Here is a 26,764-nt window from a genome sequence, read left to right as displayed (position 1 = left end):
CTTTTTTTTTTTTTTTTTTTTCCTTATCCTCTTTTCCCTCTCAGTTCTTTGTGCATTTTGACAGATATTTGGAAGCTGAATTAGTGTTTTGCTGAAGGCTGGTATCCTTAGCACAGCTTAAGCTTCTAAAGGTCTTAAAATTCATAATATAACTTGTTCATTTTTGAGGGCTTAAAATATTTATGTCTTTCAAAAAGTTTGTGTTGATTAGATTTTTTTTTCCATTTATACAATAAAGCAAGCAGAGATGCATGTAGGAAAACATTGCAGAAGAATGTTATCAATTGAGTGTCCGTCTTACTGAAAAATCACCAGTAGGTCAGCATTCACAGATTAAACATGCATGATGCTATAAAATAGTTTAGTCATAGTTAACAAGCATTTTATGTGAGCCACTTCTTTGTGTAGTATATTCTTTGACAGTTACTTGAAGTGCAAAAATTGAAATTATTTTTATTACTTTTCTCTAAGCAAAAAAAGTAGTCAAAATCAGAAGTGTATGTTAAAGAAACTTCTTATAAGAATGTTATTATTGGGATGATAGTTTCTCAGTACTTTCTCAGTCTTGCTAATATTCTTATAAAAGAAGTTTAAAATTCTAGGTTTGGTCCTGCATGTTTCAACTTAATTGGTGACAAGACTTGATTTTTTATGTATCTTTCTGGATTTCTCTGTCACAGAATCACAGAATGGTTCAGTTTGGGAGGGACCTTTAAAGACATCTGATTCTCATGACCCAGCCATGGTTATGCTTGCCCTGACTTAGTGATTGGGTTGCGCAGTGCTCAACCTGGCCTTGAGTACCTCCGGGGATGGGGCATCCACTGCTTCTCTTGGTAGCCTGGTCCAGTACCTCACCACCCTCACAGTTCAAATAGTTTGGCCAAAAAAAAAAAAAACAAGAGAGAAAAATTATAACTACCTGATGACTAATATATCTTTGTTAGTGTCTTCAATACATGAACTGGGCACTGAGGGATCTTCCTCAAATAGAAAATCACTGTACAGGAAATGCCCAGGGAATATTTTGCACATTCCTTTCTGTAGTTTGTACCTGTGGACAGGAGTTTATTTCTCATCTCCTCTGTAAGAGACAGCCAGTGTTCATTGAAGCAAGCTTTGCAGGAGTTGAGGCATTCTCTGCCGTTACTCAGGATAATGAAATAACATTTCTACTGAAGTATGAAGATATCTGATTTTTTTCAGCACAACTAGGGATTTTCACTCCTAATCCAGGCTAGTTTAAATGTGTTAATTTGGTTGGAATGCAGCACTTCACACCTACTGGGGAGGTGATAACGGCTGCATTCTTGAGGGATTATCATATCTCATCTCTGTTGGGAAAAAAAAGAAAGGAAAAAGGTTGAGAGGGAAGATTTCTGAAAAAAGCTTTTCTTCTGTAAATATTGCAGTCATTGAAATCAGTGATAGTAGGCTGGATGGCCAATCTAAACCAGGCTCTGAGCAACCAGATCTAGCTTCGGATGTCCCTTCATTGCCAGGGATTTGGAGTAGATGACCTTTAAGGGTCCTTTCCAACTCTAAGGCTTCTAAGATTCTCTGATTCTATGACAGTACTTGGAGGATTGATAAGATAGAATCTAAGCATTCTATGAAATATTAAGTATAAAATATTGCAACACTGACCCGTTTCTGTGAGTCACTTGTTATGGCTTCCTAAACCTTAGTTTGTACATGGATTCTGATTCTGTTTAAATATGAGATATTTTATTCTGTCATTAAGATCACGTGATTAAAGATCATAAAGGTTTTAATGTGCTTTCACTGTTTTAACTTCCAGTGTCATGTGGTTGTTAGCAAATTCTTTATAATGGTACTGTAAAAAGGAAAAAAGATTGATTTAAAATCTCACTGGTAAAGATGCTTGTTAGTTTCAAGCACTGTGGTACTTGTGACCTGATAGATAGTTCAGCTTCTGAATGTCCAAAACATGGGTCTGAACTGTACAAACTGTGGGAATCTGCAATTTGGGAAATTGGCTCTGCTTTGCAGTCCAAAGTATTTCAGCACACTGACACATTTTATAAGTGTACTAGAGACAGAACAGAAAGATGTTATAGTAAGTATTAAAAAGGAAACTGTTAGGTATTACCAATTAGTCTCACACCTTTCTGTATGAGGTGATTGTTACCTCTACTTGCTAAAAAAATAGGATATAAATTTAATGAGTCTTCTGGTTTGTGAAGTTAAATACTGTACACACTGGAGTGTGAGTGTATGTTTGTTTTAAAGTGTTTCTATCTACTAGCAGATTTTGGATTGCAAAGTTTGAAGAACGTAAAAGGAAATAAGACCTGTTGAAATTTGTAACTGAATTAACATTCCTTTAGGAATGCTTTTCTATTTTGCAATGTAAAATAGATTCTTACACAGAATGAATGTTATTTAATGTTTTCTAACAGTTGCAGACATGTAACATTTTCTGCCTATGAAGTTATAGATCTCTTGGTATATAGTCTTTCTGAAATGAAATGCGTATATTTAATACTGCTGTCTTCTTTTCAATAGGGATGATGATTCCACAGTTTAGTATTTCTCAGAATTCTATGCGTGGTAGTCCAGCATCTTCCAATTATCAACAAACCACTATTTCACATAGCCCTTCCAGGTAATGCTATATTTTAAATGAGGGAGGGAGGGGGCAGCAAACTTAAAATGCTTCCTACAGTTACATTCAGTTCCAGTTGTAAGTAAATGAGTAGAAGTTAGAAGATCAATGTCAAGATTAACCCTGAATTTGTTTGACAGCAGGATGAGTTTCTGCTGCTGAAAAAGTCGAATTTAGCATTTACTCGCTTTATGCATGCGCATTAATCCTGTGTTGTAAGGACAAGTCAGAATTCTCCACTCTCTGTTCTCTTGCATGGATAGTTTTGGCAGATTTTCTTTCTTAAGGAATCCTCCTACCTTCTCCTATCCCTCCAGTTGTTTTCTTTCTGTATCAGAATATAAAGGAGAAGAGAATGAGTGTTCCAGCATGGGTAGCAGTACTAGTATGGTGGAAGAGTGGAAAAAAAGGTCTTATTAAAGCACAGAATACTACTCTAACTGTTACACAAAGGGCCACTCATAGGAAGATAGATCCACTTGTTTGGCCATTGGCTTCCTCTTCAACTTTTTTGTACTTTTTCAGACTCCTTCAGGCAAGATGTGCCTTTAGGCTTTTAGGCTAGGTCTTTCTGAAAATAAGAAAGTACTGTAAAATAGAGGAGGAAGTTCCGCATGCAGTTTCACCAGCTGGGGCTGCTGGCTTGAAACTGAATCAGGAGATATTAAATATCATTATTAAAATTAACTGTTATTTCACACTTCATTTCAAATTAGTGTAGTATTTATTTTGACAAACAGAATTCTTTCTATCTCTACAAAACCCACTACACTGTCAAGAGTAGTGGTTTTATTTTATTTTATTTGTTGGTTTTATATTGAAAAGTGGTAATGAAGAAGGTTTTATGAATTGAGAATGTTACAATGTGCTGTGTCTTCTCAGATCCTTGCAAAATTGTTGTTTTAAATATTTTGCTGTGACTTTCTGTGGAAACTTATCTCCATAGAGCTACTGTCTAAAACAGAGCTGTGAATGGTTTTTGTGGTTTTTGTTTTATTTTTATTTTAAAAAGCAACACAAAACTGATGAAAGAATGTAAGCTATAGTATACATTATCATCACAAGCCTGTTTGATTTTTATAACATTCTATCTCTAGGATCTGTCCAGGATAAATCCAATGAAACAATAAATTATATTCAGTAACCTTTACATCAGATCCTGCCTAACTGCCTGTATTCCTATATTTTAGCAGTATAGTTGTGTTAGATAAAGTTATTTGAAATCTTATTGGAAAAGTCATATTTAAATAAGATTACTACTTTTTCAGTTCTAGTGAGCTTATGGTTATTTGATAGTAAGACCTTAGCTGTCGTTTTCATTAAAGATTCTAATAAACTTCTAATAAGATACAACTATTGAAAATTGCCTTATTATGGTAAATATCTATAACTTCTGTTATTGTTTGCTTTCACTAGATGGAATGCTTTCTATCTTTTTACTAATACAGTACCCACTTTCTGACTCCTAAGTAGTAATTGAAATTGAGATGGCATTGATGGATTTAAATGCTGCTTTTGAAGAGGTTTCTTCATTGCGTTAGAATAATGTCTTTTCCAGAAGTTAAAATGTTCCAGATATATACTATTTCAAAAGGAATAACAACATTGTCTAAATTTGTTTTTACAACTTCTCAAATCCTTTAAAATTTTATTTTTAGCCGGTTTGTGCCACCACAGACAAGCTCTGGTAACAGATTTTTGGCACAACAGAACAGTCCAGTGCCTAGTCCATATGCTCCTCAAAGCCCTGCAGGATACATGCCATATTCACATCCTCCAAGTTACACACCGCATCCTCAGCTGCAGCAAGGTAAGTCCGTGATGTTTACTTTCATGTGCACATTTCATGGCTCTTGAGTCACAAGCTTAACGTGAGTCTCTGTATTGGTAGAATTTTTTTGTTGTTATATTTCTCTTTGTTTACCTAACTGCAGAACATCACAGAATAATAGAATATTCCAAGTTGTAAGGTTTCCACAAGAATCAAACTCCACACAGGACCACACAAAAATCAAACCCTATCTCTAAGAGTACTGCCTAAACACTGTTTGAACTCTGGCAAATTTGAGCCATGACCAGGGAGCCTGTTCCAGGGGCTGATCACCATATGGTGAAGAACCTTTTCCTAACACACAACCTAATCCTTCTCTGACACAGCTCCATGCCATTCGTTGGGTCCTGTAGCTGTCACCAGAGAGAAGCGATCAGCACCTGGTTACCTACTTTTCTCTTTAGGAAGTTGTTGGCTGCCATGAGGCCTCCCTTCAACCTCCTCCAAAAGTTACAGTATTAAAAAAAAAAAAAAAAAGGAAAAAAAAAAAGGAAAAAAATGTAAAATGCCTCTTCACGTGACATTTCTTCCCAGAGTACACCTATTTTGCATAGTTATCACACATATATAACAACTAAAAAGCAAACTCTAAGGCTTTTATTTGATGGCCATCATTTATCTGTACCAGACAAAAAAATTCATTTTTTTCCTGCGTAACTAAGTTTTGCTATGAGGTTACCTCACTTTAATAAACCTTTGTAGTGTAAACGAGACTAATACTAAGTTGACCCAGAATAGGTGTGGAAAGAGCTTGTCTAATGTACATGGAACTTAGATTGTAAATCTTGAAAATTCAAATCTTACATACCTGATTTTATTTAGGGTACTTGTGGCTAAAGGATACAATAAAATAAAAAAAAAACAAAATACAAAAAAAAAAAAAAAAAACAAAAAACAAAAAAAACCCTGTTCTTGTTCAGATTCCAGACCTCTTGTATACAGCTCAGTGATTTCTTCTTTTATGGTAATATTCATGAAACTTTAAGAGCTAAGGAGTGTATATACATATATATATATATATATCAGTACAATTATTTACTTTTTTGTTTTGTTTTGTTTTTGCATTTCAGCTTGTCCTATTGTCACAGCAGGGATGAGGAATCTCCATGAAAATAAAGTTTCAAGTCAGTTGTCGGGAAATTCAGCTAATCATCATGCTGATAATTCTAGACATGGATCAAATGAAGACTACCTACAGATGGTGCACAGATTAAGTAGTGATGTATGTTACCTACATCAATTTATCATAAAACATATTTAGTTGCCTTGTAAGACAGATGTTTTACTATATTGTTGTTGATTTATAAAACCACTTGAAAACATCTAAGTTTCAGACATATTCACTCAACTGTGCAACTCTAACGTGAGGTTTCAGTTCTTGTAGAAGATATCTCTTTCCTTTTCAACAGTTTGTAGCACTCTGTTGAAATTATGATAAGCAAAAAATTTTACTTATTCACAAGTTTATGTTAATAAAATGGTAAAGTGTCACTGCAGTAATTACATCAGTATATTGATGCTAACAATACCAGATTCTAAGTAGGTGTAGGATTAACTTGTCTCTCTAAATACTCGTACTTCTCAATTAGAATTGACATATTTGAGCAACATATCCAGTAGCATGATAGTATTGCCAAAGGCAAGAGGTCACATAGACAGTTTTTCTTACTGATTTACATGTGCATTATGGTTTGGTTTCTTTTCAAGAAATTTTATCCTCGTGGCTTTAGTTTTTGTGGTAGTAATTCTTTCTGATATCTTGAACTCTAATATCTGAACGAAGTTCCCCCCAGTTTTTGTCTGTGGTGATTTTTTTTCTAAATTATTGATTATTTTTCATCTTAATCATGCAGATGTAGTTTGATGGAGGTTCCTTAAAAGCTCAACACAGTCTCTTAACAGCTCTTGAGAGAGAGTACCTAAGTTTCCAATAGTATTTTTTTACTAGATCTTTGAACTGTGAGGTCAGTACTGGAAGTATTGATGCCTGCAATGTACAGTGTAACAGTAGTTACAAAATTTCATCAGAAGCTAGTTGCTGGTCTGTTTTGCCTTCTCAGGTGTTCTTTCACAACAGCTGTGAGTCTCTGGAATTGGAAGGACAGGGACATAATGACATGGTGGAGGACCCATAAAGATATATGGTTGAGGACCCATCTGTGGTATAGGAGAAACAAGGGTTAGGTCAACTGATTCCCAGCATCGTGACCATCTCCATAAAGAAAAAAGTGTGGTTTATTGCATGCATGACTTTCTTCAGATGGGAGCAGGGGGCCTGATCTGCCAACTAGTCATTTAGCAAATTTTACTGACTCCCTGGGTATTGGATGAAGGATGTTTCCAGGTTACTTCAAAGAATCATAGAATTGTTAATGTTGGAAAAGATCTCTAAGGCCATAAATTCCAGCTGTCAGTCCATCACCATCGTGCCCACTAAACTATGTCCCTCAGTGCCACATCTCCATGTTTCTTGAACACCTCCAGGGACAGTGACTCCACCATTTCTTTAGGCAGCCTGGTCCAATGCTTGATCACTCTTTTCAGAGAAGGAATTTTTACTAATATCCAACCTATACCTCCCTTGGCACAATGTGAGGCCATTACTTCTTATTCTATTGCTAGTTATCTGTGAGAAGAGATGTATTCCCACCTCACTACATCTATATTTCAGATAGTTGTAGAGAATGATAAGATCTCCCCTGAGCCTCCTCTTCTCCAGGCTAGACAATCTCAATTCCCTCAGATACTCCTCACACCCTTCACCAGTTCCGTCACCCTTCTTTCGACACGTTCCAGCTCCTTGGTGTTTTTCTCTTGTAGTAAAGGGCCCAGAATAGATCGCACTCAAGGAATGGCCTCACCGGTGCTGAGTACAGGAGCACAGTCATTTCCTTAGATGGCCACACTATTTCTGATACAAGCCAGGAGATCCATGTGGGCACACTGCTGACTCGTGTTTAGCTGGCTGTTGACTAACAACTCCAGATCCATTTCTGCAATGCAGTTTTCCAACCATTCTGCCCAAAACCTGTAACATTGCTTGCAGTTGTTGTGACAGCTCATCTTGCAGCACAAGGTGATGCCCTGTTCTTATGCCATTAAGATGTCCTTCTTGAGAAAGCATCCAGCCTTCCTGGACACCTTTGCTCTTCAGAACTATCTCCCAAGGGACTTCTTCAACCTATGTCCTAAACAGTCCAAGGTCTGTCCTCCAGAAGTCCATGGTTTTGCTGGCCTTCCTCTTGACTTCACCAAGAATCGAAAACCTATCACTTTGTGGTCACTATGCCCAAAAGGGCTTCTGACCACATCTCCCATCATGCCTTCTCTGTTCATAAACAGCAGGTAGATCACTTAGCCATGATGAGGGCTGAAGGCCGGCTTGGCTGAATAGTTTTCTCCTTCAGGAACAAAGGTGGGAAAAAGAAATAGTATGGACTTTGGAAACTCTTCGTCACTATAGGGAGAAAATTGATTCAGCCAAAGCTCAGTTAGAGTTGAAGTTGGCCAGTGCTGTAATGGATAACTAAGATGGTTTTCTAAAGTATGTTAACAACAAAAGGAAATCTAAAAAAGGCATTGGTCCATTACTTGACAATTGGTCACCTTACAAATTGGGATGAAGAGTGAGACTTTTTTTTTTTTTTTTTTGCATCTGTTTTTAATGCCACTGGTGGGTCCTGGAACTCTTGGGGTCCTGTGTTTGTGCGAGTGATAAGCTTGCAGTTGACACTGAACATGTATGGGATTTGCTGCTCCAGCTAAATGCACATAAGTCTACAGGACTCACTGGAATTCATCTCAAGATACTGAAGGAAATAGTTGAAATTATTACCAAACCTCTCTCAGTTACTTATCAATGGTCTTTGGAATTTGGAGAGTTCACAGCTGTTTGGAAGCTTGCTGATGTTATTCCAATTTTCAAAAAGGGTAAGAAAGAATATCCTGGTAGTGACGATACTGTTACTCTAACTTTGGTACTTAGTAAAACTATGGACATTATTCTGGGACTTGTTGAAGAACATATGAAAGAGTTGGCAGTAATTCTAAAGCAACATGGGTTCATGAAGAGAAAGTCATGACTTAGGTACTTAATATTCCGGTATGACAAGGTTATTCACCCAGTTAACAAAGGAAAAGCAGTGGATGCGAATGAATTTTTTCGGACTTTAGCAAGGTTTTTGGTAGTGTCTCTCATAGTATCTTCAACAAAATATCCAACGTGCAGCCAGATACTGTACATATGTATACAATATTATGAGTGAACAACTGAGAGAAGAGTTGCGCTCAAGGAGTTGTAGTAAATGGAGTAACATCAAACTGGTGGCAAGCCACTTGTCATGTTCCCCATGACTCAATTTTAGGCCAGTCCTCTTCAAAATTTTAATCTGTGACCTGGACACAGGAGATGAGTGCACACTAAGTTTGCAGACAGTTCTAAATTGGGAGGAGGAAGAATGATATATTCCCTTGAGAGTAGATAGGCCTTGCAGTGATATATTCATAGATCTGAGCATGAGGCAATCACTAATTTTTTTTCATTTGTGATAAGCTCAATATGAGTGAACAATCTACCTCACTGGCCATAAGAGCCAGCCATTTTTTAGGGGTACATTAAGCTCAGTATAACTAGCCAGCTGAAAGAAGTGGTTGCTCCATTAGACTCAGCATCAGAATGGCCTTATCCTGAATAATGAATGCTGTTTTATTGCAGAGAGTCTGCAATATAAAGATGGTATAAAATCATTAGAATGTGTCCAAACAAGAGCAGCGGAGATACTATAAGGACTAGGAGGCGTAACGTATGAGCAACAGCTGAGAAATTTTGTTTTGTGCATCTTACAGGAAATTGAGAGATGGCTGCTGTCTATTTCCTCTCGAAGGTGAGCAGAGAAGGAGGTGCTGATCCTTTTTCTCTGGGAACCAGTGATAGGATGTGATGCCTTAGAGCTGTGTCAGATAAAGTTCAGATTATATATTAAGTTGTTCAATAGCAGGGGGTTCAGATACTGTATGTACCCCAGGGTCATGACTACAGGTTTGTTAGTGTTCAAGAAGCATTTGGACAGTGCTATTGGGTTGCTTTCTTTCAAGTCAGGAGTTGGCAATCATCATGGATTCCAGCTCAATATGTTCTATGGCTCTTGTAAACAGTGTAAACTTGCACTTTTATTTTAATTATAATTACTGTCAAGTGAAAAGCTCTTTCTTTTGATCTGATAGCATGAACTATTCCTCTGTGTGACATAATGTGTATTGTAGCTCATCTGCTAGTATGCATTGGAGAACTGTCTGTTTAGCCATTAGCCATTACTAAAGGGAGTGTGCAGTTGCCCATCTATGTAGGCTTCTATCTCCTTCAAATGCCAGTTTAGCTTTCTGACTTACTGATGTTTTTCTTTTTATTTATCTTTTTTTTGTTGTTGTTGTTGTTTTGTTTGTTTGTTTGTTTTTTGTAGAAGCATGTAGAAACTTACAGTTGAACCAATTAATATTCTATTAATTGTGTTGAAATTGGCTATAATGATAACGGACAGAAAATTCAGATTAAAAAAAAAAAAAAAGGAAAGAGATAAAAAGGAGTTCTATGAAAGGAATCTTTCATATAAGGAGTTATGTGAATGAAATCTTTAAAAGATTTAATTTAAAAGAATTGACGTTTGCAATTTATTTATACTACAGAAATTATTTTCTCATAGTTAAAAAGGTTGCTGATTTGATTGTGTTCCTCCCCCTTCCCGCCCAGCAATCCTATCATTGTTTAAAAAACAATGCTTATGATAGGAAATACTATTCTATCAAAGTTTAAATCTATTTCATTGACTGGATATATATATTCTTGGCCAGCAGAGGGCTCCATGACAGCGATTTAAGGAAAATATTATTATTGCTTAAATGTAAAACTGTGGTTGTATTCTAGATATGCTTTAGGGGTAGGCTAAATTGAAAAACTGTTTAATGTGTTTTAAAATTCTAATTCTTATGCTCAATTCTCATTATTATATAGAGTTCATACTTTGCTTATTCTTCTATAACTGGTTGTAACAAGAAAGTTTAACATATGAATGTATTTTTCTGAGCATATTCTGGTGATTGTTTCTTCTAAGAGCTCTTGTGCTCTGGAACATTACTTTATGACAGCCTAAATTGTAAAAATTTTTATATAAATAAATATTTTTATAATATTTATTGTCTGGTTTTTCAGGTAGTTGATTTTATCAATGTATGTACTAATTTTACTTTATTTTATGAAATATTCATGCTTATAATGGTATTTTTTATTATTGTCACTTTAGGATGGCGATCCTTCAATAAGAAATGCTGCATCTTTTTCCTTGAGGTCACCACAGTCAGTCTGTTCTCCAGCTGGAAGTGATGGAACCCCTAAAGGTAGTCTAGCAGTCATATGTGTCAACGTATTTTTCTTAATTTAAAGGAACAGAGTGTTTAAAGAGGTATTTAGTTAGTCCTTCTGAATTCTGTTTTCCAGTAGAATTAAGGAGTATGTAATTAGATTTCAGTAACAAAATTATTTTGAGCCCTCATCCAGGAGAAATTTCTGGAGGTCCAAAAATTAACAAATGGTACTTCAAAACATATCTTAAATTAATGGAGGACAGAAGGATTCAAAATCCTTTCTAAAGTGAGGATTTGAATTGTTTATAAGAATGGATTCAGTTGCTCTGCATAACAAGTAGTTTCAAGGCAGCATTACGAGTATTGAACTCTTGACCACCTTGAAAGTGTTTTAACATGCAACTTTTTTCGTAATTGCAATCATCAAATTGAAAGATCATGAAATTGAAAGTAGTTCAATGAACACAATACACGTAGCATAAATGAAGCCTGAACACCTTAGCTATGGAGAAGGAATAGGGCAAAATGTCAGTTGAAATGGAACAGAAAAAATCTGCTCAAAATAATTCTTTATGCTAAAATCTAGAAAGCATACCACTATTGATAATGTTATTGTTAAAAAGCAGTTATGGAGATGCATGAGACTTAGTGAAGCAGGGGTTTGAATGTATTTTTGATAGCAGAGGTTTTTAGTGCTTATGTGTTATACAGAAATAGTAGAAAGATACAAGAGTTCTTCCTTCCCTTTTAACCCTGGAACACAATTGATTATTTCTGGATACTCAGATTAGGTTGATAAGGAGAAGGGAGTGACTGCAGAGAAGGTGAGGTTGTTAGGCTTTTTCAGCTTGGATAAATCAAGTCCTCAGAGTCAGGGAGAGCAGCCTTCCCAAACCTATGAAGAGGCTCTTCAGAGCGGTTTGGAAAAAGGATGAGCTAAAACGAACATAAATTGAAATGGAAGGTTTTGTCTGATTATAGGGAAAACCTTTTTAATTATCAGGATAGTCAATCAAGGCTGTCCAGAAAGTCTGTGCATTCTCCATTCCAGGAGGTTTTCAAGGATAAAATCACGCATAATGATTTGACTTAGCTCACCCCAGTTTGAGCCTACCGATGGACTATAGACCTTCTGAGGTCTTAATTGAATTATTCTTTGATTCTGTGACTGCTAAATGATTGCTGTGGTTCATCTAATATATGTGTATATTGGCAGTGATGTAAAAAAAAATGTGACTCAAATGCAAGATAAAAGAATTTTGTATAGCGTGCCAGTGGCATCATTATTTTAGGAGATCTTGTGCTAAAGGACTTGTAAGACATATATAAATGCCAAAGACTAAACGTGCTTTTCTTAAACTAATTACACAAAATCCATGTTTGTAGAACATTCACAACACTGTGAAACTAAGCTTCTTCCATTTAGATATGTGATAACTACTCAGCCAGAAGAATATTTAAATTATTTTTTGTTAAATTGCAGCTGTTTAAATTGGCTGTCTCAGAACCCATTTTGAAGAGATCTCTCTTTTTTTTTTCTTCTTGAAAAGAGTCTGATTCTGCTGTTCATGTTGTAATGTTTCAGCATTATGGGTACTGAAAAAGTTCAAGAGGTATTTTTTTATTTACTTATCTGTAAGATTTATTTTTCTTGATGATAAAGCACATAACTGAAATACTTTACTAGTGGTGGTACCACTGTTCTTTCCTTGAAATTAAAGAATCCTGATTAAGAGAATGAGTTCTTGATGCTCCAAGAACCTTGCATTTACTTCTGCCAATCTAATTTTATAAATGTCCTGAAGACATCTAGATAATAACAGTAGTGTTTAGAGTATGTAATTCCAGTGAGTTTTTGTCTTGATTTGAAGTGAAGGTTGTTGATTGTGCTTATAAATTTGTGAAATTTTCATTGCTGCTGTCAGTAGCCTTTGAAAGTTTGGTTGACATGTTGCAAACCATGATAAAGAAAATCAGCAAAATATGTAATTGTGTGGGAGGACAGAAAGAATGGCACTAGATGTGAGCCAAGAAATAGATCTCGGGGAAGGGTATTACAATATCTATACTTTCTTATGTAGTATAGAAATGTGAGGGAATTATTGAAGATAAAAGGCTGCAAGACTTTTCTGTATTTTTGACATGGAAATAGCAAAGGCGTATGGTGATTTGGAGACTGTGGTTGCAAAGTCTTGGATCATTTCAAAACTGAATGATAGCTGTCTAATTGACAGAAATTGAATGAGGAATAAGTTTGGTTTGTAACTCAAGAAAATATTTGAGAGGGGACAAGTTATGTTTGTTCTTTGGGTTGGTTGTTCACTTACTAAATGGAGTACAGTTTCCCTGATGCAGAAATTTCTGCTTCATTTCTTTTGCTTCAGTAAAAGTACCAGAGCAGCTGGAGTTTTATACAGAAGGTTTTAGGTTGGACTTTATCCTTCTTTGTTAGTATAAATTTTAGTCTTCTCAGTACGAAAACAGAGTTTTGGCTCTACTTTCTGCTGTTGTCTACTGCCTTATCAACTGTCATTGAAAATTCATTCCTATGATTCTTCTGTGAAGAAGAAATTTCCTTCTGTTTTTCCTTTTTTTTGATTTTTTTATTTTTTCCTTCTTCTCATAATATATTTTGTGGAATGCATTATCCGAAATGGATTTCTTATCAAAGTCCTTTGTCTGTTTGTTCTACTTTCCTACCACTCTTGAACTTCAGAGAAAATAAATAAATACATATATATATATATATATATATATATACAGATACATATTTAAAGACAACTTTTAAAGATTTATATAAAGGAAAGTCTTCCTTGAGGTTTAAACCACTGCTTTCCAAAGAGAAGAGTTCTTATTTTTACAGTCCTGTTTCCATATAATTTCGGGAAATCCCAGGGAAACATTTGTAGGAAATAATAGCAACCCATACTGAACTAAACCTTGGCACCTTGTTTTTCCCCCCAGAAATAACTTGCATTTCCTCCAGAAATTGTTAATATTTGTCATAGAGGAAATAATTCAACATAACCTTTCAACATTTTATAAGACAGTGAGAATTACAGTCATACCCAAAAATATTTTTAGAAGCTGCTATCTAACGAAGTAGCATGGGTACTTGATTATTTTCTGAATAATTTGGCACGATCACTTTTATTTTCTCAAGTATTTATAAGACTTCTCCAGAGAAGGTTCTTTTCTATTTGGTCTCTGTATATAATGGATTGTAAGGAGAATTACAAATGTTTTCAAATCTCTGTTGCAGACTTCAGTGCTGCCAAAGATACTTATGAAAGAATATAATCTCTTCCTCTCTCCTTTGAAAAGTGGAAGAAATTCATTCTGAAGTGTTTTCTGACAGGGCCAAAAGAAGTGTTCATTCTTACTTCTTCAAGTTTTAACTTTTTACACAAGGATGCTTCCAAATGCAGGAGTTCTAAGCTGGAACAGCCTGATTTTTTTTCAAACATTCATTTATTTTCGAACTGTGGAGAAAGTGGAGGGATTCTTCCCTGAAGTTTATTTAAAGAGTATGTGGAAAATGAATATTTTCCAAGAAAACTCCCAAATCTGCGTTATGTGTCTAGTATACTATCCCTTTAAGTCTGAATTCTAAATGAAGTTACACTGTTTGAAAATAGACATTAGCATAGTTTGTTAATCAAAATAAATGTGTGTGTGTGTATATATATATATGTATACGTGTATATATATATACTTATACATACATACATACATATATATATATATATAGTACTATATATATAAAATATAGTACAAATTTTGGGAAGATTCCCAGAGAAAGACTCTGAGATTTCAGAAAATAAAGCACGAAAGGAACTGAGGGCTTCCTATCTTCTTACTTTCACCCTGAATGAGCTGTAGTAGTGTCATTCCCAATAATTTCCATCTAGTTTTCTGCTAAAATATCACCAGTGGTTTATTTTCTCTTGCAGTCTGTTCGAATTCACACTGCTAGGAAGCACTTTTCCTAATGTTTTACATGAAACATTTTTGTTGGAGTTAGGAATAACACTTCTTGATTTCTTTCCAGAGATCAAGGGAAAATAATTTATATCCCTTTTTTTCACATAACATTCATGCACATATTAAAGACTGCTACAACATCTTCCACCATCTAATCTACTTATTGAACATAGCTGCTTCTTTCTATCATCTTTACATAAGTCAACATTTCTAAGCCTCTAAATGTCTTTTGTGTTATTTGAATTCTATTTTGTCTATTTGTCTTGATATTGTACTGCCCTAAATTGTACATATAACAGCTTGAAGACTTAGAAGGAGGAGTAGTTAGAAAATGATATCTTGTATTTTATTCCTGCTACGTATGAGAAAATAGCTGCTCTTTGGTGACAAATTAGATTCTTTTTGCAAGCTGCTATAAACATACTGCTGCCTTTGTGTGGAGTTTCTCCATCTTCCCGTCTTGTTATTACAGTTGCTCTTTCTCAGATGAGTAAAGTTTGTGCTTTTTCTTACTCCATTCATTTTGTTTCAGTAGAAAGATAATTGTAATTTTCTTTCTTTCTTTAAAAACAGGTGCAGGTCTCAACCAAAAAACTCACTGAAAAGTTCAGTATAATCATTAGATTAGCGAAGGTAATCTTTAATTCTATTAGTTGAAAAGTTGACGTTGACATATATTTTATTATTGCTACTCTTAGGACTGTGCTCTGCACTGGTTTGCCCACATTCTGTTCATCCATTTTTACCATAAACTTGATACTCTTTCTTTGAAAACATTTTTCCAATATGGTGTACTGCAGTCTTATGATTCTTTTGCCCATACTTTCCTCAGCTATTTGTGAACTTGCTATGATAAATTGTTTAGAAAGTCTTAATTTCTTAGACTTAATTTCTTGGACCAGTCTTGAACTTGTTTAAGTCCAAATGTGGCATTAACTTCTCTTTCTCAAAGCTCTTTCTATTTCTCAAAGCCCACCACTTCATATAATCAAATTATTTTGATTTTGATTTATTCTTAGCAAACTCACCCTGGAATATTACCTCTTAATTATTCTCTCAATTCTTACAGAGAAATTGTTCTAGAGTGTGCTGAAATTATACAGGCTGTGCATAATATACTGGACAGTACTTTACTGGTCTTTTGAAGAGTCTGTGTTTTCACTTTCAAAGGAGTGGAGGCTCAAATTATTATTACTGATCGTGAGATTGTTTTAGATAGATTTACAGGGAGAATTTGTCTGATTCTATTATAATGAAAAAGTTCAATTTATGTGAAGGTGATTAAGATCATATTAAATAAAAAAAATATTTTGTTCTTCTCATTTGTTCAGTGTAATTGCTGCTTCTTAAGATCTTCTGTCAGTAAGTTGTGAGTGTTCCTCAGTCTCTGTCAGCAACAGCTTATGAGCCTTTCCATCAGACAAACATCAGTATAGTATAGACGGTGAGCTCCTGCCCTGCTGGCAGCACTGTTTCTAATGTCACTGGCCTTCTTAGCCACCTGCTGGCTCATGTGTAACTGAGCATCAGTCTGTTTTCTCTACACAGCCTTCCAGTCACTCTGCCCCAAGCCTGTAGTGTTGCCTGGGGTTGTTGTGGCCAAAGTGCAGGACTTGGCATTTGGTCTTGTTGAACTTGATCCCACTGGCCTCTGCCCAGCTATCCAGCCTGTTTGGATTGTTCTGTGGGGCTTTCCTGTCCCCAAGCAGATCATCACTTTCTCCCAACTTGGTCTTATCTGCAAACTTAGTGAGGGTGCACTAATCCAGGTCATCAGTGAAGATAATTGAACAGAACAGGCCCCAATACCAACTTCTTGGTAACACCAGTTGTGACCAGACTCCAGCTGGATTTAATTCCACTCACCACCACTCTCAGGGCCTGGCCCTCCAGCCAGATTTCTGCCTAGTGATGGATACAGCTGTCCAGGCCATGGTCTGCCGGCTTCTCCAGTAGAATACTGTGAGAGACAGTGTCAAGGGCTTTGTTCAAGTCTAGGCAAACTATATCAAAAGCTTTTCCCTCATCCACCAGGCGGATCACTCGATCACAGAATGAAATCAGGTTGATTAAGCAGGACCTGCCTTTCATGAACCCATGGTGGATCGACTCAGTTCCCCAGTTGTCCTGCGTGTGCCGCACATCTCCCTCAAGATGATCAGCTCCATAACCTTTCCTGGCACTGAGGACAGGCTGATGGGCCTCTAGTTGCCTGCATCATCCTTATGACCCTCCTTGTAGATAAGAGTCGTGCTGGCAAGCTTCCAACCTTGTGGGATCAAAGATGCTGAAAGATGATGGAAAATGGCTTGGATGTCACCTCTGCCAGCTCCTTCAGTACCCCCACGTTGACCCCATCCAGCCCCGTGGACTTGTGGCAGTCCAGGTGGAGTAGTAGATCTCTAACTGTTTCTACCTTAATCATGGGGGTTTATTCTACTCCCCATCTAAGACTTCCAAGTCAGGGGAGAGTAGCTGGAAGGTAACTGATCCGACTTTTAAAGATGGGTGTAAAGAAGGTATTGAGAACCTCAGCCTCTTCCTTATCCTCAGTTCCCCACTGCATCCAGTAAAGCATAGAGATTATCCTTAGCCCTCTTCTCACGGTTAATATATTTGTAAAACAGTTTTTTGTTTTCTTCTACTGCAGTGCCCAACCTGAATTCAAACTGGACTTTTGCCTTTCTAATTTTCTTCCTGCATGTCCTAGTAACTTCTTTGTACTCTCCATGATTTGCCATCTCTTCTTCCCCAGGAAGTAGATTCTCTTTGTCTCTTGGGGCCTCGGGAAAAACTCCTTGTTCACTCAAGTCAATCTTCTTCCATGCCAGCCATCTTGCAGCACAAGGGGACAGCCTGCTCCTACTCCTTCAAGACTTCCCTCTTGAGGAGTGACCTGCCTTTCTAGACCCCTTTACCCTTCAGGACTAAATCCCAAGGGACCCTCCCTAACAGTATCCTGAATAATTCAAAGTCCTCTCTCGGGAAGTCCAAGGTAGCAGTTTTGCTACCTCGGACTTCCCTCCTACTTAAACAAGAATCAAGAACTCTACCATTTCATGGTCACTCTGTCCAAGACAGCTCCTGACCTCCAAATCTCCCACCAATCCTTTTCTAGTTGTGAACAGCAGGCCTAGCAGGACATCTCCCCTGGTTGTCTCTCTCACCAGCTACATCAGGAAGTCATCTTCCATACATTCTAGAAATCTCCTAGGCTGCTGCCTCTCCACTGTATTATATTTCCGACATAAATCAGGGGTGTTTAAATCGCCTATGAGATAACAGCTTCTGCTAGCTCTTTGTAGACTGCCTCATCTGTCTCTTCATCCTGGATAGGCAGTCTGTAACAGACTTCCACCTGGACATGTGCCTTGTCAGCCCTTCCGTTGATCCTTACCATTAGAGACTCAACCTTATCATTCCCAGCCCTGAGCTTAACATCAAAACTCTCTAATGTGGAGAGCCACACCACCACTGTTCCTTCCTTGCCTATCCCTTCTGATGAGCTTATATCCATCCATTACTTTACTCTAGCTGTGGGAGGATTACACCGTGTTTCAGTAATGACAGCTAAGCTACAGTATGCCTGTTACATGATGGCTTCCAACTCTTTCTGTTTGTTGCCCATGCTGTGTGCAATGGCATAGTTGCACTTCATCTGAATTCCTTATCTCATCCCCAAACCCATCATTGTTTGTCTAGGCTTATCTCTAGTGGGCCTGGTTTTATCCCCTGCACCCTTTATCTTGTTTAAAGCCATCTCAACAAACTCTGCCAGGTCCTGGGCTAGGATCCATTTCCTCCTTTGAGACATCAGCAGCCATCAGGCCAGGCACTGGCTAAACCATCCCATGGTCAAAAAAACCTAAGTTCTTGCTATTGCACCAGCCTCTCAGCCATGCATTTATGAGATGAGTTTTCCTGGTCCTCTCAAATATCCCTTCCTGCCACTGTAGGGATAGAGGAAAATACCACCTCTACATCTGCTCCCTCTTTGTCACTAACTGTCCCAGTCCCCAGAAGTCCTTTTTGGTAATCCTCAGGTTCTCTCAGCGCTGGCCTGAATTGACAGTAAAGGATAATAATCAGAGGAGTGAATCAGACTAGCAAGTTTCCTAGAAATATTACAGGGAGGCAGCACGCTTCCTTATGGTAATGTTCTATGGTAATGTCTGGAGAATCACATTATAATGAATTTTAAAAGGCATAGCATTTTGAAAACTTATGTTTCTCTCCAGAAGCAAACTATGTAGCAAGGATTATACACTAGTCTTTGTTTGTTCACTAGTATTTTTTTTTTCTGGTCTTGATGCATAACAGCGAATGTGCATGTAGGATTGGTGAAAAATTTTCTTTGAACATCTGGGAACCTTTACCTGAAAGCGATTTAAAGGAAGATGAAGATACTGTTTGGAGTGAATCTTTTGTAGTTGTTGTTATGTGACTGAAAAGCTAGTAATTCTTCCAAATATGAGTTCTATGTTCCTGATCACCTTCAGAATTGTTTTTTAATCACGTGGGTTACAACCAACAATGTGATTAGTGATGGGACTTGGTGCACCAACTTTGACAGGCAGCTAGTTCTAGAAAGGCTCCATGATGATCAGAGAGAGTATCATGAAAGATTAGGTAAGCTGCAAGTACTATGACATAATTAGAAAGTATGCAGTCCAAAAACTGTAAGATTTAGATATTAGTGATGTGTGTAACCTCCTGAACAGAAGCTTATTTCTTTGCTACCCAAATTATGGTTGTACAGTGAGCAAGTGAAACCATTTCACATGGGGGAGTAGAGGGAGGGAAAGTATTTTTGAAACTTAAAATTCTTAAGGTGAATAAGTCAGTGTTAATGTAATGCATTTTGTAGTTGCTTGCATTACAAAGGATATGAAAAAAATCATTTGAAAGGAAAGGAAAAAAAAGGCGTTAAAAGTGCTAACACAGTTTGTAAAAACTTATTCTATACTCAGTGCCTTCTATCACTAAGAAAACTAATATAACCAATCCTTAGGTTATCATGAGTGGTCAGGATGACTTTATAAAAGAGAAGCTATGGACGTGTTGTTTATGGGTCTATTTGTTCTTCGTAGAGTCTTTAATTCACATGGTGTTACCTACTTGTCATTTATATTTGGCATTATCTGGATCATCATCGGTCAGTAATGATAGAATGACCTTCAGAGGAAAGTGTCTTTTTATCTCACAACCTTTGTATGTTCTTGTCATACATGAAATTTGATCAAGGTTCTTTTACTGTTACGGTGGAAGTTCAACTACAGAAAGTCAGTTGTTTTTTTTCCCTCACATTTATTAGTACATTTACATGTACAGAATTAGTACATTTACCTGCACATTTATTAGTACATTTACATGACAGAATTAGTACACAGCTCTACATTTAGACTGGAAAGCTACTTATATATTTCTTTATTCTAAAAGAATATTATGGCAGTGGAGTCATTCACAGAGGTCACTTCCAATGATCATCATATGTTTCACTATACTGACATCACTTACCTTCTCAGCTTTGCAATCTTGACTGTTTCAGCTAACATATCATATCTGTCTGTCTATTCTTTCCATAAAAACATTTTTTTTATTGTCAAAAAGTCTCGTGAGAGCTTTGTTCTCAGGTGTATAATGCTTTAAGTCTGTGCCAATAGGAAATATTCCAGGCTTACTTCAGTAGCAGTAGACAAAATTTTTCTGTCTAATGAATGATGTTTTGTCTAAAGTCTAAGCATCCGACAGTGTGGTATGTGTTCACTGTGTGATATGTATTCAAAACTATTAACATCTGTGGTACAATTAAACTCATCCAGAATACACGTTTTTTCCCCTAATTGCTTCAAAATCTAGGTATTGTACTGCCTACATCCATTTATTGCCAAAGGCTTAACATCATTTTTAGATATCTTTGAATATCTTAGAACATACACATTTTAAATGCAGCTTATAGACTTTACCTTCAATACCTTCAGGGGGAAGATAGCAATTCGTAGTGCTGCCTAGCAGAGGGAAGACTGTACTTTATTTCTTCATTTTCTAAGAATGCTGAATGTAATGTACTGAAATCCTTCTGACCTCCAACTCCAAGTCAACTCAAAGATTAAACAAGATTAAGACAAAAAAAAACAAAACAAAACAAAACAAAAAAACCAAAACAACCTCATCTGCACTCATCTGGTGCTGCAGTGTTATTTTTCAGCATGAAAAAAATAATACCAAATCAGAATGATCTTGTCATATTTATTTAAAAGTTTAGGCAGGGAAGAATCATATCTTTGTCCATCTTTGAACAATAGAGAACAATAGAACAATATGCATTTCGATATTTCAGTTTCAGAGATATTCATTTAAGTTATTCAAGAGTAAAGATGTCAGTAAATCCTCTTAGAAAAGTTTTGAGCTGCCTCTAATAATTGTAGACAAAATGCAGCCTCTGTTTTCACCTAGTGGTATTCATTACCTTAAAGGAAGTAAATCGCTAACAATTTCTGCTATGCTGAGACAGTCTTGTAAGTTATTGTCTAAAGAGATGGTAATTAGGATATGTGTGTGTGCGCACATCTACATCCATATCAAGAACAGAAATCTGGTGGAAGGCAAGTGAGAGAGCTTTGTAGGATGCAGCCAGGACTTTGGTATTTTGCATCTAATTTGAGGAGGTAAAATGAAGCAGCAGAAAAGTGTTGAGAATCAGGATAAATCAAAACAGGGCTTTCCAACATTGTAGATATTGGTAGAAAATAGAGTTTGTTTCTCATGGTCAAGGAGAACTGTGTAAGATACCCAGCATTACATACGCATCTCACAGAATATACTGTTAGAGAGAGGAACTAATGTATAGCAGTCTGCAAAGTTGTCAGTAAGGAAACAACTTTCATTTGAATTGAAGCTTTGCAGGATTTACCATTATTTCTTTCATTTACAGACCAGTACATTGTTTAATAATTAATATTTCTTAAAATATATACTATACATTTAAGCTGCAGAATAAATCTGCTCACTTATTTAGTAGTGTTTCTTGAATGAAGCATATGGGGGTCCTGTCTTCCAATAAATTTTTGAATGTTTTTAGAAGTACTGACTTACAATGATCTAAAACAGAATGGCTAACAATACCTCAGTCACCTCTTTCTGAAGATCAGTATTTCCTAGTGGGTGAATGGGATCAGAGAAATGTTTCCTTTGTTTAAACAAAAGCAGGCTGGAGCCTGTTGGTCCATCCTCTTTTTGTTTTTCTTTCTTTTTTTTCTCTTGGTTTCTTTTCCTTTTTCTTTCTTTCTTTTTTTTTTTTTCTTTTTAATTTTCTTTTTTTTTTTTTTTTAAGTGTAAGTTACTTGCCTTTCAAAGTTTTTCCTGGGCTAATAGTTATGGGGAGCTGTTTTAATTTGAGGAAAGAAAAAATTAAATGTGCTGAATTGAAGAATGTTTTTAATGAAAAATGTCCACTTTTTAAATTTTTTGTAGATATGCTCAAAGTCTGGAATTACCACATGTAGAAGTAAAAATTTGTACATTTAAAAAAATGAGAAAAAATTAAAAAAAAGAGGTGAGGTATTGAAGAGAATGGTAAAATAATGCCTTAAGACAATTAGTATTTTGTAGGTATTAATGGGGAAATGGGAAGGGGGTAGAGTGAGCTTACAAAAAAAAGAAAAGTGTCAGAGTCAAGCAAGAAGGAGAGGCACATTGATCTTTTAATATGGTTTGTATTTTCACCTTTCTATGGAAGTGTAAGGTAGGGGAACACCCCTAAACTACATTTGTTTTGTTCTTTTCTTTTTTTCTTTTTTTTTTGTCTTTCTTTTTTAAAATAATTGTTTAAAAATATATGTCTGAAATGACTAGTATCTATCCACTGATCCTTCATCATTGGACCCTATGAAGATTCTTTTTTATCTTTTCTTTTTCTGCAGTCAATTTGCTTACATCCACTATTTTTAATAGATGATATTCTAAATCTGCAGGTAGTTTTTTGTGTGTGTAGTTGTGGGTTTTTTGTTTCATTTTCTCTGAAATGATGATCCCTTCTCCACCTGCAGTTGCCAAAAATTCCTAGAAAGTAGAGTGCTACTATCTGGATTACATCTAGGAATAATGTGCTTCCTACCAATCTCATTTAGATCTTTTGTGAACACAGATATATTTACAAATACACATTAAAAATATGTAGGTTATATTTAGTGTGTTTTTATATAAACATGAAACAACATAACTGTTCAGTTTTTCTGAATTATTATTCTAGGATCAAGACCACCTTTAATCCTACAATCTCAGCCTCCACCTTATTCATCACCTAGAGATGTTCCCCCAGACATATTGTTAGATTCTCCAGAAAGAAAGCAAAAGAAACAAAAGAAAATGAAGTTAGGCAAGGATGAAAAAGACCAGACTGAAAAAGCTGCAATGTATGATATCATTAGTTCTCCTTCCAAGGACTCCACTAAGCTTACATTAAGACTCTCTCGTGTAAGATCTTCGGATTTGGACCAGCAGGATGATATGCTTTCTGGTTTGGAAAACAGCAGTGTGTCAGAGGGTGATATTCCTTTTAATGTGCAGTACCCAGGACAGACTTCTAAAACACCCGTTACTCCACAGGATGTTAACCGCCCACTAAACGCTGCTCAGTGTTTGCCGCAGCATGAACAGACAGCTTTCCTTCAGGCACAACAAGTGCCTGTTTTACAACAGAACACTTCAGTTGCTGCAAAACAACCTCAAACTCCTGTGGTACAGACACAGCAACAGGTTTCGCAACAAGGAACTATAACGTCATATGATGAAGTAGAATTGGATGCATTGGCTGAAATTGAGCGGATAGAACGTGAATCAGCTATTGAAAGGGAGCGATTTTCAAAAGAAGTGCAAGATAAAGGTAAAAGGATTGTGTGTGTGTATACACTATATATTATACCAGTATATATAAATAGATATATATATATATGCCTGCAAAACTCATATATATATATATATACATATTAAAAAAAAAAACAAAAAACAAAACAACTTCCTTTCATTGTCACATAGTTCAATTCTGTTTACTCAGTGTAGGTTCTTATACAACATTCATCTCCATTCCCCTCCAGCAATGAACTGTAATCTCTCATATATGCATATTTTTAGTAGCCGATTTTCTTTATTTGGGGTCTTACTGTGTGGAAGGTGAAGTTCTTATGTTTCAAAATTCTTTCTAACCTATTCTTACTTGAACCATGGGACTGAATGAACTACGATTAACATCGTTTATAAAGTTTCTAAAATCCCAGCAGTACCATAAGTCAAAATTAGCAGTAAGTTATGATAGCTGAATTATTCATGCCAATGTTACCTACTATAAGAAAATACAGAAAAAACTCTACTCCCGTCTATTGATATTCCCATTTAAACCTAATCTGAAGGAGATGTTGGATTATAATCACATCTACTCTTTTCAAGCCACTGTAATGATTGATTAAAACATACCATGTTGTATCCAGTGTTCACCTGGATTTTTGTTGTTATTATTCATTATTATGCAGGTATTATAATTTTTAGAGGAATGCCATATCTGCATGATCTCTCTGATACTCTGATCTCTCAGATGAGCCTTTGAAATGTTTTCATTTCAGTGGCTATACTTTTGACGTAACTGACTTCATTTGAATCTATTTTATTTTTTTGCTTTTGTGTGGTGGTTTGATGGTCTTTAGGCTTCAAAAATCTCAAAGTGGATTCAAGATACATACGTAAATCTTCAAATTAAGATTTATTTTATAAATGAGATAGTTTTATGTTAATGTGAGTATTTCTCAAAAGCTTCCTCTACACTGTGTTTAACTTCCAGGAAAAAAAAAATAAAAATCAGGTATAATAATATAATGCAAATTTACTAGATAATTTCAGGAACAATTTTGCAGATGTGTAAATTGAGCAAATTCTAATTTGAGAAGCTTGTAGTTGGAAATGGCTGATTTTGGACATACTTGCAAGGATGCAACTATTTTTATATAGAATTTGGGTTTTAGCCAGCAGAGATAGCATGTTTTCTCCTCTCCCAGGGTGTTTTTTTTGTTTTTTTTTTTGTTTGTTTGTTATTCTATTTTATAGGTATCAGTAAAGAGAGAGAGTGTGTATATAAATATAATTGCTGAGGTTATTAAAATTTTTAACTTCAGATATTCGTCATTTGGTAACTAATTCAAGTCTTGTTAGAAAATGTTTGTCAATCTATGTAGAAAATCTGTGCTCACTTCAAGAGACCTTTACGGCATTTAATTTTGTTTCAATGAAATTGATCATTTTTGTGCTCTGTTTATATCATCTTGTGATCAGTAATTTTAAATTTATTCATGGAGAGCTTGGGGTCTGTCTCCTAATATTTTTTCCCCTAAAGTTACTTTTACTTTTGTAGTGGTAGATAGATTGAACATGCTTTAGACAAGAAACATCTGGAAAAATGCAGTGTATGTTTTATGGTGTACTGTAGCCTTCAAAACAATCAAACAAGACTAAAACTCTTTCTTTTTTCTGGCTTTCAAGAAATTATATACTTAACTTGTGAAGTTTGTATACCATTATTACATAGCCACAGGTAGACTGATTTGTTTCTCTTTGGGGAAATGAGTGTTTTTTGTATGATGCAGTCTCTCTCCTTCGCCAGTCCTTGATAACTATCTCACGAAATAAGTGTTCCAACTTTATGCTTCACTTGTACCTGCATCCTCTGCTAGATCTCAGTTCTTCCAGAATTCCTGCAATTGTTATGGATCAGGTAGAGGAGTTACTGCCTTATTTTGGGATAAATAATCACCATTTATTCACTGATCTTAAGGTGCTTCAGTCCAGATAGAAACTCTTTTCTCCCTGACTGCCAGAGTTTTAGTCACGATTAAAGTAAGTACAGAGTACAAAGATTTTTACCAGTTTCATGGCAGGTTACTTGAAAGCCTCTTACCTTAGAGAAATACAGTTCTTTTTTTTTGTAACGTTTTTGCATTTTTGTCGTTGCTAAGTTGGTCCTATCCCTACAAGTTGGTATGCTCAGGGATTGTTCAATACTTTATTTGTTTGGTTTGGTGTGAGATCAAGAAAGTTCTTCTATGGCTCCTATCAAAATTTGTCTGTTCAAAATATGTCCTGTACCTCCTAAATTTGTTGTGAAGTTTTGAGAAGCTGCTTACTGTGTTGATGCAAAAAACCTCACATTTGCGCACTTTAGAGCATTTATTACTAATTCAGATCATACTATGTCCAGAAAACAAGCAAGTGTAGCATGTATTTGGACTAAGTACAGCCGGATGGCATAGCATAAGTGATACTGTACATAGCAAGCAAGCATCCCTCTAGTGCTTTTATTGTAGATATTAGCACATGCAGAAATCTGCATGGAAGTGTCTTTGATGCTTTTGTGATTGACACACAGGAATACATACTACAATCATGTTACACTTTTTGTGTATGCAGTCTTTCTTGCCTTTCGTAAGTACTTTGAGTAGAATTGTACTCTCTCAAGTTCTCGTAGCAAATCAGTGATCTCTTCTGTCCATTGTTTAGACATGAAATCTCTATAGTGCAGTGCTTCATCAAAGATATTCAGATGCTTCCTTTTAAAACAATAAGGTTTTAGATGGAATGCCATTTTTTTTTTTTCTGAGGTTTGGAATTGGCAGTGTGGTGGAACTGTTCTAGGCAAGAAGCAGAGATGGTTTTCTGGGAGTTCTTGTTAAAAATTACACAACCTCTCCTCTTGATTAAGGCAATGTTACAGAAGGACCTTAGCACTAAAAGAGGACTTCTGGTATTTGGAAAATAGGGATTTAGGGCTCTTTGGAAATTATAGTAACTTCTGCAGTATAACCCTTTACTCATTCCCCCCCATATCTAAATAAAAACATCAGAAATTTTTAGCCGAAGTCTCTCAAAATGGGAGGCCATAGAGGGAACACTACGTTTTGCGGAGGTGCCTTCTTTTATAA

General features: G+C 36.0%; 1 protein-coding gene across 8 annotated transcripts in view; it reads left to right on the top strand.

The window, feature by feature from the left end:
• The window catches only part of NIPBL (NIPBL cohesin loading factor), a 164,119-nt gene that overhangs the window by 68,111 nt on the left and 69,244 nt on the right, over positions 1–26,764 (top strand). For 7 of the 8 annotated variants that reach the window (XM_052670492.1, XM_052670493.1, XM_052670495.1 and 4 more), the window contains 5 exons: positions 2,530–2,629; positions 4,288–4,439; positions 5,531–5,682; positions 10,757–10,850; positions 23,053–23,685. In XM_052670492.1, the coding sequence (XP_052526452.1) occupies positions 2,530–2,629; positions 4,288–4,439; positions 5,531–5,682; positions 10,757–10,850; positions 23,053–23,685 (1,131 nt within the window). The remainder of the gene's footprint in view (positions 1–2,529; positions 2,630–4,287; positions 4,440–5,530; positions 5,683–10,756; positions 10,851–23,052; positions 23,686–26,764) is intronic. The other variant, XM_052670498.1, reaches the window with a different exon arrangement.

This window comes from Tympanuchus pallidicinctus, unplaced genomic scaffold (genome assembly GCF_026119805.1).
Source record: "Tympanuchus pallidicinctus isolate F22 unplaced genomic scaffold, pur_lepc_1.0 scaffold9, whole genome shotgun sequence".
Taxonomy (NCBI): Eukaryota; Metazoa; Chordata; class Aves; order Galliformes; family Phasianidae; genus Tympanuchus; species Tympanuchus pallidicinctus.
The sequence above is the reverse complement of the archived record's forward strand: the minus strand, read 5'-3'. Positions and strand labels throughout refer to the sequence as shown.